Source organism: Drosophila arizonae, chromosome 4 (genome assembly GCF_054131065.1).
Source record: "Drosophila arizonae isolate 15081-1271.41 chromosome 4, UAZ_ARI_1.0, whole genome shotgun sequence".
NCBI lineage: Eukaryota > Metazoa > Arthropoda > Insecta > Diptera > Drosophilidae > Drosophila > Drosophila arizonae.
Genome location: NC_142924.1, coordinates 12,997,623 through 13,013,229, shown reverse-complemented (window position 1 = coordinate 13,013,229; position 15,607 = coordinate 12,997,623). Strand labels below are relative to the sequence as shown.

The following is a 15,607-nucleotide window of genomic DNA, read 5'->3' as shown; positions in this document are numbered from 1 at the left end:
CACAAAAATAATAAACAACAACAAACATATAAAAATAAAAATACAGCCAAATACAAAACAAAAAGAACTAAACAAATGCTCGCCATGCGTTCCTGAATAATTGAATGCGAGTAAACGCATACACGCACACACACATACACAAAATGGAAATTTGTTTATCATTTTCCCCTCTCAGCACAAACAACAACAACATGTCTGGCCATGTGACAGTTGACTAACTTGCTGAATGCTCAAATAAAATTAAAAAAAAACAAAAACAAAACAAAACAAAGTAAAAACAAAACCAGTCAGAATATTAGATCAGGTATAAGCGACTGCAGCATGCTCGTTCAGTTAGTCAGCTTTATTGTATAACCACTTAAGAGCCAAACACCTTTGGTGTATATTGATTTTAATGACTCACTGTGATGCCACAAAGTCAGCAGCAAAGACCCCCAGGCTAATGAGTCTGACAAAGTGCAAGTTCATCAAACGAGCATGCACTGCCCACACCCCCGATATACCCCTCTCAGCCATTGTTGGCAGTGCATAAAAACTTCCCATATAAATATATGGGGAAGGGGATATTCATGTAACCGATGCTTCCGTCAGCAACAACCTCAACAACAAAGCTGCCTCAATTCAATTGCAAAAATATATATAATTGCATTTATAAAATTGTAAATAATTGATTGTGCTAGTATTCGTATGTGTGTGTGTGTGTGTGTATGTGTGTTGGCCACGTTTGCAACAATGATATGAAAATAATTGCCAAACGAGAAGAAAAGAAATTTAAATTTTAGTAAATTTTAGTAAATATACGTTTCGGCCATGGCCAATGGATATGCCAATTACGAGCGGATATTGTTGCGATAAAAGAGAAATGGAGCTGTTGCTCAAGCACATACACACGCACACAAACTGACAGACACTCACACCATGAGCAATTGTGTGCGAGGGTAGACACACCTCTTCCTTCGGCCAAGACAACTTGAAAGACAAAGCCGACGAAATTACTTTGCGTATGGCAGAACCATTTGGGAATTAGTATGCGACTTGAGCGTTTCGCATACCGAGAAGACTATAAAATAATGATGGCTCTCTAAATATGAGATTAGTCACTGAAATGTGTACAAATGGTTAAATGATTCATAAGCTTAGAAATTACTCAAATGGGGAAATACTGAAGAAAAAAAATGTAAATGTAAACTTGGCCAAAACTCAGCCAAAACTCGAGCCATTCAATTTGTCATCTTCGACTCACCTTGGCCTGAAATGTGATGCCATGGAAGAACGCCTGCTCGGCATGAAGCGGCACGCGCAAGTCCTGATCGTCCTGCACCAGATCGTACGGCGTCGATGGCATTCTCAGATAGTTCAATAGCACCGATTCGGACCACTTGTAGTATCATGAAATTGTTTTCATTTTCCTTGTGCTACGCCTGTGCAGCTGATGGCGCAGTTGCCATAAAATGCCACTCGAACGACGCTTACCCTGGCTCTGTCCCTGGCTCTGGCTCTGGGTCTGACTGTGGCTCCCACTTTGGCTGCGACTCTGGCTGTGGCTGCGGCTGAGCTGGTGCGGCGGCTGCTGTTGGCTAATGCTTTGGCTCATGCAAATTGTGTGGAGCGTCGAGAGCGCGCTCAGTGATTGATTTGTTATGTTTTTTCTACTTCTGCTCCCCTCGTGCTATGTTGCTTCAGCTCTGGCACTCTGCAGCCTCCAGTGTGCTCTTGCTTAATCTCAATTTATGAGCTTGTGGTCGCCTCTGTTGCTCTCTGTAGCTGGCAAATTGAATTGCGTCAGTTTGGCTCAGCGAGAAGCGATTCTTTAGCTGTTTGCGTTTTATTATTATGAAATCAGCCCATTCACCGACAATTTGTGCTGCAAAAAGAAGAAAACGAGACAGAGATGAGAAATAGAAGAAAAAACTCCCAAGTTGAGCGAAAATCAGCAGAAAAGTAGAAGTATCCAAAGGCCAATAAGCCGCTGGCCAATATCATGTTATCAAATGCGCCTAAACGCTTCAGCTTTCCGTCTAAGCTTTGGCTATCGAAGTGACTCACTCAACAACTTTCGAACTTTATCATTGAGTCAGCAAATCAAGTGTTGAGTTTATTGGAATCACGCTAATTTGCCACTGAATCACAAGCCTCGTCTACTCTCTTACTCTCTCTCTCTCCCTCTCGGTCTCCCTCTCGGTCTATTGTGCTCTATCCATTTCTATGTCTGTCTCGCTCCATAGGCGATGACACCTACACGCACGTGCTGACAACGCTTTGCATTGTCGAACCGAATAAAACCTTTGCAAACATAATAGCAATAATAATAATTATTGCTATTATTTATTATTTGTTAAGCACGTCTTTTCATGCTCATGACGCTTATATGGCGCTGCAGGAAATGTCTGTGTTTTAATTGAAATCGGCTTTCAATTTGACTGATGCCACGCAGGAAAGGGCTGCGGTTAAACAGATAAAACCATGAAAGCATAAATAAATATATATTTATTTAAACTTGTATATATTCTATTTATATATTTCACAGTCTAAAAGCAGCTCGTGCTGTCAGCTGAGCATCCCTTGGTCGTGTAATCTCTCTCTCTCTCTATAGCAACCCACTCTCCCCACTCGGCTCTCTGGTTTATTGATGAACCTGTTCAATTGTCGAATCAATGCCTCGTCCTCTCACTTCATCTCTAGCTCCATCATATTTCACCAGCTCTCAGTGGCTTTTAATGAACTCAGCAAAAACTGAAACTGAAACTGAAACTTTATGTCAACAGCTGTGATTTTTTTGCTCATTCAATTTGTTTTTATTTTGATTTTGTTTCTGTTTCTGTGGTGTCTCTGCCTGCGCCTCTCTCTCTCTCCCTCTCTCGCTATCTATCTCTCTCTCTCTATCTATCTCTCTCTTGCTCTGGCTCTAACCCAGACTCTGGCGCTGTTTCTCGCTGTGCGACAGGCCAAAGGGTCATGGACGTTTATGCTTGTAAATGACAATATCAACAACAATAACAAAACAGACAGAAAGCTCCAACAGTGACTCCGTCTTCGTCTCCAACTCATTCGCAAGCCTCGCGTCTCGTGTTGCCTGCGCGTCTACAAGTGAGGGGGGAGAGCGGGCGGCGGTCGCTTTTAAAAGGTTAAAACAAAAGTTATGCCAGCAATTCTCGAAAAAATCTTTGTCGTTTATGTTGTCTGCGTTTCCCTCACTCTACCTCTCTCTCTCTCTCTCTTTATGTCTTTCTCCATCTTCATCTTCACTGGGCCTTAACTTATCAATTTGCCCAGCGATTGAGTTCAAATTGCAGCCAGCTGACACCCGAATGGAGGCCACTGGGCCGAGCAGTTGACACTTTTTCGGGCAGAAACATAAATCAGCTTAGCTTAAGTGGAGCTCAGTTCGTTATCGGTTGCTGGGATAAATGCGAATGAAATACCAAAAGCTTCAACAACTGCACCTCAGCTCGGCCCTACTCGCTAGCCTTTTGCCTAGCGTTGCCGCAACTCTTGGGCAAAGTTCAATGCCTGCCATCGCTTACATTCATATATCATGCATAAATGGTCGGCTTCCACTACTATGTACGACCGAAGGTAGCTGCTCCAGCGCCATTTTGTGTGCTCCGTACTCTGGGGTTCAAGTACCTCCAGCTAGACACGAGCTGGGCCAAAGCACTCGACGCATGCGTTGCAAAGCATACCAAAAGCCTATTGCTAGAAAACTGCCTCACATTGCACCCGTCGGGGGGGAGAGGGGGAGGAAGAGAGCGAGAGAGAGGGGGAGAGTGAGAGCGGAGTAGGTGGAACGGAGTGAAGTACAGAACCAAAGAACAGTATGCATTACCCAACCCAATCGTTGCTTCCCTTTGCCTAACAAGAACTTTCTTAAGTCACTTCTCTGCTACGCATTTAGAGGTATACACTGAGAAAAATTACGAGTCTGAAATGTGAATTATGTACAAAATTAAATATAAATAAATAATGAATAATAATCCTATGCTGCACATAACTGATCTCTTATCTCACACAATATTTCTCGCAGTGTCATATTAATAAATGAATATTTGATATGAAATTAAATATAAATAATAGTTAAATATCTATATGCATAAAATACTTAAGTTATAAAAATCTTCTGCTTCGCTCATTCTGCTTATTTCTCACTTCACTCTATATTTCTCTCAGTGCATAACCATGCTGCTCAGTTTTGTTCTTGAATGCACGCCTAGCTTCTGCTGCGTCTGCGCCGCTGGCAACTATCAAGATTTTGTATTGCGCTTTGTCTCGTGCTTCGCTTCGTTTCGTTTTATTTCATTCCATTTCGTTTCGTTTCGTTTTGTTCTTCGCCCGCACTATCAACAAAGCTGCGCCTGCGCGCTGCACCAACAACAACAACAACAACAGCAGCAACAAACACAATGGAAAAACTCGTATCGCCTGCAAGTGAATGACTTGGCATAGCTGACGATGTGCTTCCAAGAAGCGTGCAGGAGGTGGGCTCGCGGGCTGCGAGGGCTGCGCGGGTTCCCTTGGCGTCAGCCGATGGAAACCGGTTTTGGCTTGCTTGGGTTCCAGCAAGTCGCAGCCGAAGTCAAAGTCTTGGTAACTTACACGCTCACTTCCTTTCCGGTTCTTGCTGCGCCGCGCTGCGCTGCACTGCCCGCCCCTCAGCCTGCCACGCCCCCAGCCCTAACTGCAGTCAGCTGCAATTTGTGCTTTAGCAGTTTTTCAAGTTTTTTTTTTGTTTTTCGCATTTTTGTATTTTGCTTTTGTTTTTTTTTTTTAATGTTTTTTTCTTGATATTTGATTTCTTGTAATTACGTACGGCAGCAATCAAGCGGATCGACGGGCTCTGCGCTTTTGTCAGCTGCAAAACTGCAAATGTTTCTGCGCACTTGCCGCAAGCTGCACGCTGCATGCTGCATGCCGCGCTGGTTATGCAAGCCCCCAAAAAGAAATAATGAAAATAATAATAAAAATAAAACTAAGCGAAACAAAAATGAAACTGGTCGTCGGGTTTGGAGCTCATGATTTCCAATGGCTTTTGTTTTCTTTTGGCTTTTTAGCAAAGAAACAAAAATTGCGCACATTTTTCTTATGGAAAATATTTTTCCAAATAATGCGGAAAACTTAAAAGCCTTACGATTGCTGTTATTGCTATTGTTGTTGTTGTTGTATATGCTATTTTGAGCTGGCAAATAAACACATACACAACAATTATGCGCTTTGATGGCCACAATCAGCAAATCTGACCAGCTGTGCCAGCTGCGTTAACTCCCTAGCCTTTGCAGCCATCTTTCAGACTGCCTGCTGCCTCTTCCCCTACCTTTGCGTCTGGCATCAACTTTGTTTTCGATTTCAAAGCAAACGCTAACAGGCAACGGCAACATGTTGCAGAATCGATAGCCAAGTGCTGTCAAGATCTGCAGATACAGAGACAAAGACAGCCAGTGAGAGAGAGAGAGAGAGAGAGGGAGAGAGAGAGAGAGAGAGAGAGGGAAAGAGAGGGAGAGAGAGATGCAGAGAGAGAGAACCTTTTTTTTGGCCGGATTCCTTTGTGTCGATCTGCGAGGCAATGCAGACGTCCATTTGGCGCACTGTCTCGCCAATGTCGCTTCGGCTTTATATTTATGAGCAGGCTGGCCCAGACGGGCAACGAGTCAGAGGCGATGGTAGCGACACAGACACCGACACAGGCAGAGGCAGAGGCAGTGGCAGCGGCAGAGGCAGAGGCAGGTCGATGCAAAAGTTTTTGCCTGCCAGGCAGCCAGGCAGCCAGGCAGCTAGCCAGAATGTATCTATAAGATACATGCTATACGCGTATGTGTTACGCGCCTATAAATAGCGCCAAAGCAACCGAACACACAGAGAGAGAGAGAGAGAGAGAGAGAGAGACAGAGAGAGAGAGAGAGGGCGCGATACAACAAACAACAGAATATCTCTCTATACGTGTACCTATATGAAATACTTTGGGCTAATACAACACACAAACATAAATCTTAGCTGATTGCCAAATAAAAGTTTTTGACTTTCTGCCGTGGCAGAAATTTCGAAAAAATATCTATAATTCTCCACATAGCTGAGCGAGCGTATGTAATTGAGCTCAGCTAAAAAGTATCTACAAGATCTACACATCGCTAGAGTGGTAGTATGGTAGGAGTGGTAGTAACCTTGAGCGTTTAGTACGATTCTATTCAGCTATTTAGCATAAGTCGTGAGCTTCGAAAGATTTTTCCAGCTGCAACATTCCTTACGTTGTCTCGCTTTAAACAGAAGTTTCGATATATGAAACGAGATGAAATTCCGGGCCAAGAGACGCAGAGACAAAGCAGAAACTGAAACATAATTAATGATTGAGATGGGCGATTGGTCAGTTATCAGCAATTTTGTCATTGCACTCAACTTTAGCGTTGATTATATTAGCTACACACGGTCCACTGAGTGTGTATGTGTGCGTGTGTGTATCTGTGTTTGTGAGTGTGTTTGTATCTGTATCTTATGGATGCATTCGTTGCGTTTCACATAGCGAGACCCAATTCGAATTGTTTTTTCTGGCTGTTTGCTGTCATATTTTATAAAAATAATAAACACAACGGTTTTGGCACACGATTCGACACAAAGCAACTCGATTGTATCTCCAGCCAAGTCAGTGTATATATTATATAGATATACGTATATGTATGTATGCAGTTTTGTATCTAGAACGCGTCGCGTAATCAGTTTTTCACTTTAGTTCAGCTCTTTTTCTTTTTCTTTTTTGTTGCAAATTATGCGGAACTTTCAATTTCTATGCGCTTTCTGCGTGGGTAGCTTGAGATCTTCTGCATCTATATATCTCTTTAATACACACACACACACACACACGCACGCACAACAACTCGTATTACACGCTTTCAGCTGCTGCTGTCTCTCCTGTGGGTTTTGCGGTTTTATTTTGTTGGTTTGCTCATTTCTTATACTTTTTTTTTTTTCAAAAATTAACTGCCAATTCTGGGAAGCCGAGGCGACGCGCAGCTTTGTTTTTGTTTTATTTTTTTCGAGCGACTCTTAGCGAATGTTAATAAATGGATAGAGTGTTGGCAACGTTGTTGACCAAATGGCGCCGACTTGTTGCTATGTTCTCTACATTTTTTCTTTCAGTTTGTCTGTCGGAGAGTTCTGTTTTGGTTTCTTTTGCTAAGCGACGGCAAGTTTTATGAATATTTAATAAATGCCCGTCAGTATTTTGTGTGTGCATACAAATTTATGTGAGTTAACTGTTGCGCCGGGGCGTGTGAAACGGGGCGTGTCTGACTTTTTGGCTAAGAACTTGACCTGTGAACCGAGCACTTAGCTAGCTAGCGACAAATGCGAAAATCCAACAGGGCTCAAGCACTAACTAACACTAGTTAGTTGCTAGCAGAGATACACATAAATTTGCAGATACTCAGATACTTGGATACGCAGATGCTTATTCACATACTCGGGAATATTCAGATATTAAGTTACTTAATATTAAGTTAAGCCGTTGCCTTACATTTTTTTTCTTTTTAAGATCTTAACAGGAAGCGCTCGCTTGACTGAATCAAAATTTTAACGGCTTTTTGTGTGGGAACCGGTATGCAAAATTTTTGCCAATTTTGGTTTTTTCGTATCTTGTATTTTTTTCTTGTTTACTATACTTCTGATTTTTGTTGATTTTGTTTTCTTGTTATATTCGACGACGCGTTACGAATTCGCGCTGCCCGTTAACCGTTAGCCTTGCTGCGTTGCGTATACGCCTGGCCTGCACTCAATGAACGCCGAACAACAACTGAAAACGTTTCGTGTCGCCTCATCGTCGTATGGCCCCAGCCAGCGACCAAGCAGCATGCCATACAGGGTGCCGCCAAACCAGTTTGCGTATGGCCGTTGCGCTCTCTTAGTCGCACGAAGAGAGCAGGCGAGAGAGCGAATGCGCTCTGTGCTGGCGAAAAAGCGAAAGCCGCTGGCCAATCAGCGTCCGGCAAATACACGTGCTTGACGCTTGGCGCGTTTCTCTGTTTTGGTTTTGTTGTTTCGGTCGCGAGAGTCGTCGCTGGCCACCTGTCCGCGCTCTTAGCGAAGCGTTCAAAGACTTTTTAGCGACTTTTAAGCATTGTCTTGCGACAATTGAGCCTCAGAAGTTTGTTTAAATAATTCACTTCTCAAACAAGTTCAGCGCGCAGTCTAGACTTTTTAACGATGTGTACTGTAATGCGACTCATAAATCATATAAACAAGTATTATACGAGCATTTAGTATGTCATTTTAGCTAAACTGATCTTATAAATTAGAAATTAACTCTCGGCCAATTAAATTGTATTATTTTTTTATAATTCTTATTATGCTTAAGTTAACTTTATAAATGTGTAAAAATAAATTGAGCTTCTTCTCTTGATATTCAGCCACATCAAAGCTGTCCCAACTGGAAGTCTGCATGCCTAGCATAGGGCACATAGCTCTATCCCTTTTGAAATTCCAGGAATAGGCCAAATAGCAAAATATGTAACGAGTTCTAGGCTGTCACAGCATCTTTTTTTTTACTTAAGCAACGACAGCTCAATCGCAACAAATATTCACGAATACTCACGCATAACTCAACGTATATCCACGTATATCTGACTGTGTGTGTGTGTGAAGGTGTGGCACGTGTGTTCTTGTGTGTGTTTGGATGGGTGCAAATAGTATTCATGAGAAATATGCCAAAGCTTTGCGGGCATCATCAGATGAATGTCAACAAGAGCAGACAGCAAAAATAGAAGCGGGCAAAAACAAAAATATGAGATGAGTTTCGATTGACATTCAATGCTGAACGATGATATACATATATATTTCCGACTATGCTGTGGCTGCATCGCTGAGCCCGTCAAGTGCCAGAAATTCTAATCGAACTCAATGCACAAATATTTGTTGCACTTAAATTTCAACTGCTGCCATTGACGGCGAAGCACGCTTTCAACTTCTCTCGGCCAAATAAAAGAGCTAAGTGAAAAACTCCGCCTGGCAGTCGCGTTGTCTGGCAAATGCGCTAAAATCCTGTTACCAACTTTTTCCGGCCGGTCACTTTTTTAATTAAAAACGGGGCAAACACCCGGCTCGCCTCGACTCGCCACACAGTTTAACAGCTTAAATGAAAAGTTCTTCATCCGTCTGCTAGAGAATCGTTTCGTGTTTAATATACGCCGCATGCGAATCGAGCTTTAAAATCTCAACAGGATATGCGTGCCCCGAAATGCGTTCAATCATGGTTCTCTAACGAGAGTGCGTGCCCCTAAGAAAACTTTCGTGCTTTGTCATTTTTTAGCCCGAGCACATTGTCAAAAAGGAAAGGCGGCAGCTGAAGGAGTCCTCTAGCATCCTTACTTAACGGCGCCAACAGCCCATCGATGTAGTCACTTGCCAAGTGGCTGGCAAACTTTTTTTTCTTGCTTACCTCAGGCAAACTTTCCCGATTGTCCTGCTAACGTGTGGATGTGCGAGTGTGTTGATGTGTGGGTGGTTGGTTGTACACATGTGTGTGTGTGTATGTGAATGGAATGTCGGTGGATGTGTGTCAGATGGCAGGCGTTAAGCTTCAAATCGGCTGTTATAGCTTTAAAGCCTTAGTCAAATCAATTAACAACTTGGCTTACAGAGCAGCGCCTAAGAGCATGGAATATATTGTTGTATTTAAGGTGTGTGAATTTAAATCAATTAATGGGATATTTAAATATTAAATTTAAATTATATATTCGCATACATATCTAATGACAATCGTTACGAATTTTACGTATATATCTACATTGCTTGTTCTGGCTGCTACTAATGTCTTCTTTCCATTCCTAATATATATATTATATACATATTGTTCCATGAATACTTCTGCAAATACTAATAATAGTGATTATCTAGTTACAGTTCAAGTAGTAAAGTAAAAACTGTTATACTCAATGTCTTTCGTTAATCTTCGTTTATTTTTTATTCTCATTCGTTTACTGGTATACCTCTGTCTCTACTTAGTGTTCCACTTTCACGTCACCTCAAGTCTCAATTCTACTAATACCATCTTCCATATTTCTTACTGATAGATCTTCAACATGACATTCTTCTCTTTCTATTACTACATCTTCCTCTATTCAGACTTCCACTCTTCCTAATTTTACATATGCAATTCATATCATTTTTTACTGTCATTCCTTATCTTATGCTTCTTCTTCCATCCCATGCTCTTCTCGTCCTCCAATTTCCTCGACTCCTTTACTCTACCACCTACAGCGACTGCGTCTGCCGAATTTTGCCTACTTCTAGTCCTATTTTCACACCTAATGCCATTTATACTCCACTTTTAAGACCTCCTCCTCCTTCGTTACTTATCACTCTAGTCAGTTAAATTTAATTGAATTTATGAGAATGGCACCGTACTTTGATCAGAAGTCAGCCAGCTCAGTCAGCTCAGTCAGCCCATTCAGTCAGTCATTTAGTCAGGGAGGATAATCGCTTTGCTCACATATAGCCCCAGATATATGGGACGCATTTAGCATTCATATTTACAGCACATGTGTCGCATTAAAGCGCAGATGAGCTCCAATTCCGAGCCCTTTTTTGATAAGCCCCATCACACAGGCCAAGCAGCTGTGGATAAAAACCAATAAATTTATTGTCAACCTCCGCTGCTGCTGCTGCTGTTGTTGTTGCTGCTGATATTTTATCCATGCTTCGTTAAGCTTACGTTAATTTATGTGGGCGTGGGCGTGCGCCGCGAGCATGGACGAGGGAGCGGCCCGTGGGCTATGCGCAAATGATACACAAAATGACTTTGATAAACGCAATTGTCTAGCAAATGACAGGGAGTAGGGAGCGGAGGCAGCCTTAAGAGCTCGGATAAAATTAAAATGTAAGCTTTCGGGCTTTCAGGTTTTGTCAGACTGCGAAGGCTCTGGTAAAATCAATCAACAAAGCAAATAAATACAATTAATGTTACATTACGTATACGCCACACTGCACAGCAGCCGAGACACACATAGGCAGGCAGCCAGCCGTAGCCCGCCGTAGCCAGCTGTAGTCCTTGTTGTTGCCGCTTCCTGCTGCCGTGCCTTGGCATAAATTATGCTAGCAACAATTCTTTGCAATCTTATGCATGTCAACGCGGTGCGCAGCATTCGGCGCCAGCGGCGGAGAGTCCTATGTAAATGCAAATACAACAAATAGACAAGTGTCAAAAAAGGACACAGCCCGACTTGGTAATACCCTACATGCGCTAACTGGTTTGCATGAATGTATGCAGGGTATTCGCTAGTTGAGCTAGTCGAATCTGGTTCAGCCAGAACAATACAGCTGTTATTTGTATATATGCATGCAGGGTATTTTCTAGTCGAGCTACACATACTATTTCATCCAGAACAATACAGTCGCTTGCTTCTTCGCTTCCTTTCCACTTTGTAAACTTTATCAACTGTTGCGTTTACACTTCCTGGCTGAGCATACCTCACACTGCCCCGATCAGAGGATATATTCAACATATTCCGAGAAACTGGTAGACGTGCATTTCCCATGACAACTGTGAATGGAAGTAAAATAAAATCAAATATGCACTGACGTGTAAATTAATGCGCGAGTCTCTTCAAATGGTATTAAAGTATGAAATGGAATGAACATAAGTACGAAAACGAATATGAATATGAATGCGAATGCGAATGCGAATGTGAATGTGAACGTGAACTGAAGAAGAGTGCGGCATATGCACATGTGCTGCTATCTTTGGCATTCGCTTGTCTAATTGAAAGAGCTGTAAAAGCCAAAAACGCGAGAAGAAAAACCCAAATGCAAATGCTCAGAATTTCACAAGTCGTCGCATGGACCATAAAGTTGTTGAAAAGTTTTACTTTACGTTGAGTTTCCCATGAAAGGAAGCACAAACTTTGACATGCCATGAGAGAGCGGAGAGCAATTAAATATGTAATACAGATTAACAGCTTAAAATATTCACAAAGTTCTTAAATGTGAGTCGAGTTATGGCCCAAAGCCAATTGCTTGCAAATTAAACTGTGAACTTATTTGCAGCAAAAAAAAAAAAAAAAACAAAATACTTTCAAGTGCTTAAGCCGCTTTAAGCTGATGGAGTCGGCCAAGTCAAGTGAAGTGGATTTGAAGATTTACAGATATAAAATAGATTTAAGCGTCACTTGAGATTGCCAAAGATTTCATATATTCATTGACATTAAATTTTTAAATATTTGTGTTAAATTTATAATAAAAATCCCTTGCTCAAGCAATTTTGAAATAAAGAAGAGCTATTATTTATGTCAGGAGTCTGTGAGTTGTTGTATTTCGGAATATTTATTTATGTTCTATTTATACATTAAATTACTGAATATACTTGTTTCAAGAAATTTTAAATTCAGAAGAGTTTGTTGTACAAATAAATAATAACTTTGAGAATGCTGATTAATTCACATGAAACCCAATCTTATTATGTCTTTCTCTTCTAGACAAACAAAGGTCTATGCGCTTCTCAGTCTGTGTACAAAATTTAGCTGAAGAGAGAGAGAGAGAGAGAGAGAGAGAGAGAGAGAGAGAGAGAGAGAGAGAGAGGAAGAATCTACTTGACTGATAAAGTGGCGAAGATGCTGAGTGAAGCAAACGTATGGGTTTTGGTATAAGTTAAAGGGTTTGATCTGCTCTACTTAGATTCTACTTGAGAGTTTAAGCTTGCTTGGTGACGCTGGCAGCCACAAAGATTGAAGACGATCTTGCTCTTTGTTATCCTATCAGTAAATCTTGCGCTCTTTGTTGAGGAATGGCTCGTATGCTTGGCACTCATCAGTGGAGCTAGAGCACAGTAAATTAAATCTGCAAATGAATTTGTAGAGAGAATTCGAGAGATGTCAGCGCCAGACAATTGTTTGGCCGATATAGAAATTTTATAAAAATGAATGAACATATGCATATCAACTCCCACTTATTATTATATATTATGACAGCACTTATCTGAGTGACCCCTGGGCCTTTACGAATTAAACTTGTCCTTTATCACTAAATACCGTTTCATTTGGTTTTTAATTTGAAATCCTTGGCCTGTCTAATATTCACCACCCATTCAGCATTTCTCATACAAAATTACAAATCACACGAATGTTTTTTGTCATCAGCCCCAACCGCCATGAGCTTAGCAATAAAAACTAATTATTTTAGTCAGCTTTCAAGCTTTTAGTATTAATCGTTTTAATTGTAGTATTAAATGTCTGTCAATAGCTCATTGGCAGTTGTAAGCGCGAAGGCGCGACGTTCATTAATGGCAGGCACTGTGGATTTGCTCAACTCCATATAGACGTTGCTATCGACCGCTAACAGCTAATTAGCCGCGATGCCAGAGATAAACCACATTTTAGGCAGAGCTGCAGCCAAGTGGAAACAGACAGCCGCAACATGTGGCAAGCAGAGGTTGTAACTGGAGTCCTGTGGCTACTGCTCGGCTGTATGCCGAATCTGGCCCTCACACCAAATGAGCTGCTGCAACGTAGCTATGGAGAGCAGCGCTTCGAGACGCTCCTGCTGCTGCGGCACAGGCGCCAGCTGCAGTGCAGCCAAATGGAGGAAGTGGCAGCTGCTGCCACGTGGCCCTTGCTGCGGCTCAACAGCGATGCCAACTTCTATTTGCAGCAGAGCCAAAACACAGAGATGCTTGCCCTGATCTGCCTGACTGGCAGTGGGCGGCTGGATGCGGAAATGTGGCAGGCGCTGGCCAGCAACTTGAGCAACATGAGGCATATTCGACTGCTGCTGCTGCTGCAGCGGGCAACGGATCAACAGTTCCACGAAATAGCCAACACGGCTCGCCAGCAACTGTTTCCGCATGTGGTGCTGCTGCTGCTGGAGTCGGGCAAAGCCTATCAGCTGCAGCCGTATGTGGACACGGATTGGCTGCTGCTGCACTCGAACAGCAGCCCGATCTTCGCCAGGCAATACAACTACCATCAGCGCATGGCTCGCACTCTGCCGGAGGAACAGGTGCCGTCCGCGCTGTCCTACACGGACTGGAGGACGGGCAAGACACGTCTGACTGGTACCATGACCATGATGTTGATGGAGTTCGCACGCGTCCACAACATATCGTTGCAGTGGGAGGAGCAGCTGAAGACCGTGGAACACATATCCATGATTCTGTTGCGCAACATGACGCTGAATGGAACACTCGATTTGCCCATGACACTGTGCGGCTATGAGCTGTCCACCGTTGAGGGCGCCTTTACGTATCCCTACGACATTTCCGAGTGGTTCATCATCGTGCCCTGCGCCCAGGAGATAGCTACGGCCAAGGTCTACCTAATGGTGGTCAGTCGCAACATGTTGATCGTGCTCCTGGCCAGCTACTACATATTCGCCCTGCTGGACACCTGCTTTGGCTGGCTGCTGATGGATCGGCAAGTGGACTGGACAAACCTGTACTTCAATGAGCGCATCATCTCTGGCCTAATCGGGCAGTCGAGCCGGCTGAAGGCCCATGAAATGAACAGCTCTCGGCTAGCTCACGCTCAACTCTTTCTGCTGGGCCTCATACTGAGCACGCTTGTCGCCGTCCACTTGAAGACGCTGCTCACCAAGCGACCCATGGAACGAATGGTCACCAATTTCGAGGAGCTACGCGACTCTCATCTCGATATTCACTTCACCGAAGACGAGCATTTCTATGTGAATAAGATGTCGAAACTGAACCCCCTTCATATCGTTAGATCAAAGATCGTCTTCCTGGATGCGAGGGAGTTTGAAAGGATGCGCAAAAGGCTTAGCAAATCGAAAGCATTTTCTATGACGGAAGTGATTTGGGAGTTTTACAAGCAGCAACAGAAACTATTCAAACGACCTGTGCTGTGCTACCAACCCGATCTCGTCTTTCGCTCCAAAATACTCGCATCGATGCCATTGCCGCCGAACTCCATCTACGCCGAGCCACTGCATCAATTCATGATTCAAGTCAAGGACACGGGCCTTGTCTCGTACTGGATGGATCAGTCGCTGCGCGACTTTATGACGCTGGGCGAGATCAGCCTCAAGGATCCGTATCCATATGAGCCCTTTCATGACTTTAAGGTGAACGACTTGATGTATGTCTGGTTGGGCTGGGCAACTGCTTTGCTGCTGGCATTTGCCATTTTCCTGTGCGAGCTACTTATTCATCGGTTGAACAAAAAATAGTTCAAAAGTATATATAATATACTATAATATCAATATAAAAAATACTTTTTTTTTAATAAATAGATATTCAAATAGTGAAAAAGTATTAAACGATATTTTTTTAATATTATAAATAACAGTTCAAAACAGTTCATAAATATAGATTTAATTGCCATTTTAGTTAGTTTCATAAAAGTACTTTATGGCGAATACCTCTTAGTAGATTGCTGGCATAGGGTGTCCACTTCACAGTCGATAAAGTTGACATAAATCAAACGTTTTTCAAATGGGGATTGGTGGAAAGTGTCAACTGATACCTTTACGGCTGTCGTTGACAAGGTTTCAATGTTGTCGAAACGTTTTATTGCTTTAGTTTTTGTTTTCCCTTATTTTCCCCCACTTTTGTTCTCGATGCCAGAGAGCCAGGCAGCCAGACAGCCAGAGAGCCAGAGAGCCAGGCATTCAGCTTCGCATC

At 42.7% G+C, this 15,607-nt stretch overlaps 2 protein-coding genes across 5 annotated transcripts in view; one reads left to right on the top strand and one right to left on the bottom strand.

Moving 5' to 3' along the window:
• The window catches only part of LOC108614321 (capon-like protein), a 48,275-nt gene extending 40,486 nt beyond the window's left edge, over nt 1-7,789 (bottom strand). For 2 of the 4 annotated variants that reach the window (XM_018008395.2, XM_018008396.2), the window contains exons 1-2: nt 7,499-7,789; nt 1,244-1,864 (exon numbers count right to left, since the gene is read on the bottom strand). In XM_018008395.2, coding sequence (XP_017863884.1) covers nt 1,244-1,345 — 102 coding nt within the window. In that variant the 5' untranslated portion in view covers nt 1,346-1,864; nt 7,499-7,789. Of the gene's footprint in view, nt 1-1,243; nt 1,865-6,152; nt 7,473-7,498 lie in introns of those variants that run through there. The other 2 variants (XM_018008397.2, XM_089468987.1) reach the window with 2 other exon arrangements.
• A 5,930-nt stretch (nt 7,790-13,719) lies between these two features.
• On the top strand, nt 13,720-15,153 carry Ir67a (Ionotropic receptor 67a). The gene has a single exon (XM_018005195.2). The coding sequence runs from the start codon at nt 13,720-13,722 to the stop codon at nt 15,151-15,153; it is 1,434 nt and encodes a 477-aa protein (XP_017860684.2).
• The last annotated feature ends 454 nt before the right edge of the window (nt 15,154-15,607 follow it).

Bases quoted from the DNA above. Each gene is read 5' to 3' on its own strand.
- Ir67a (XM_018005195.2), top strand. From the start codon at position 13,720: ATGAGGCATATTCGACTGCTGCTGCTGCTGCAGCGGGCAACGGATCAA.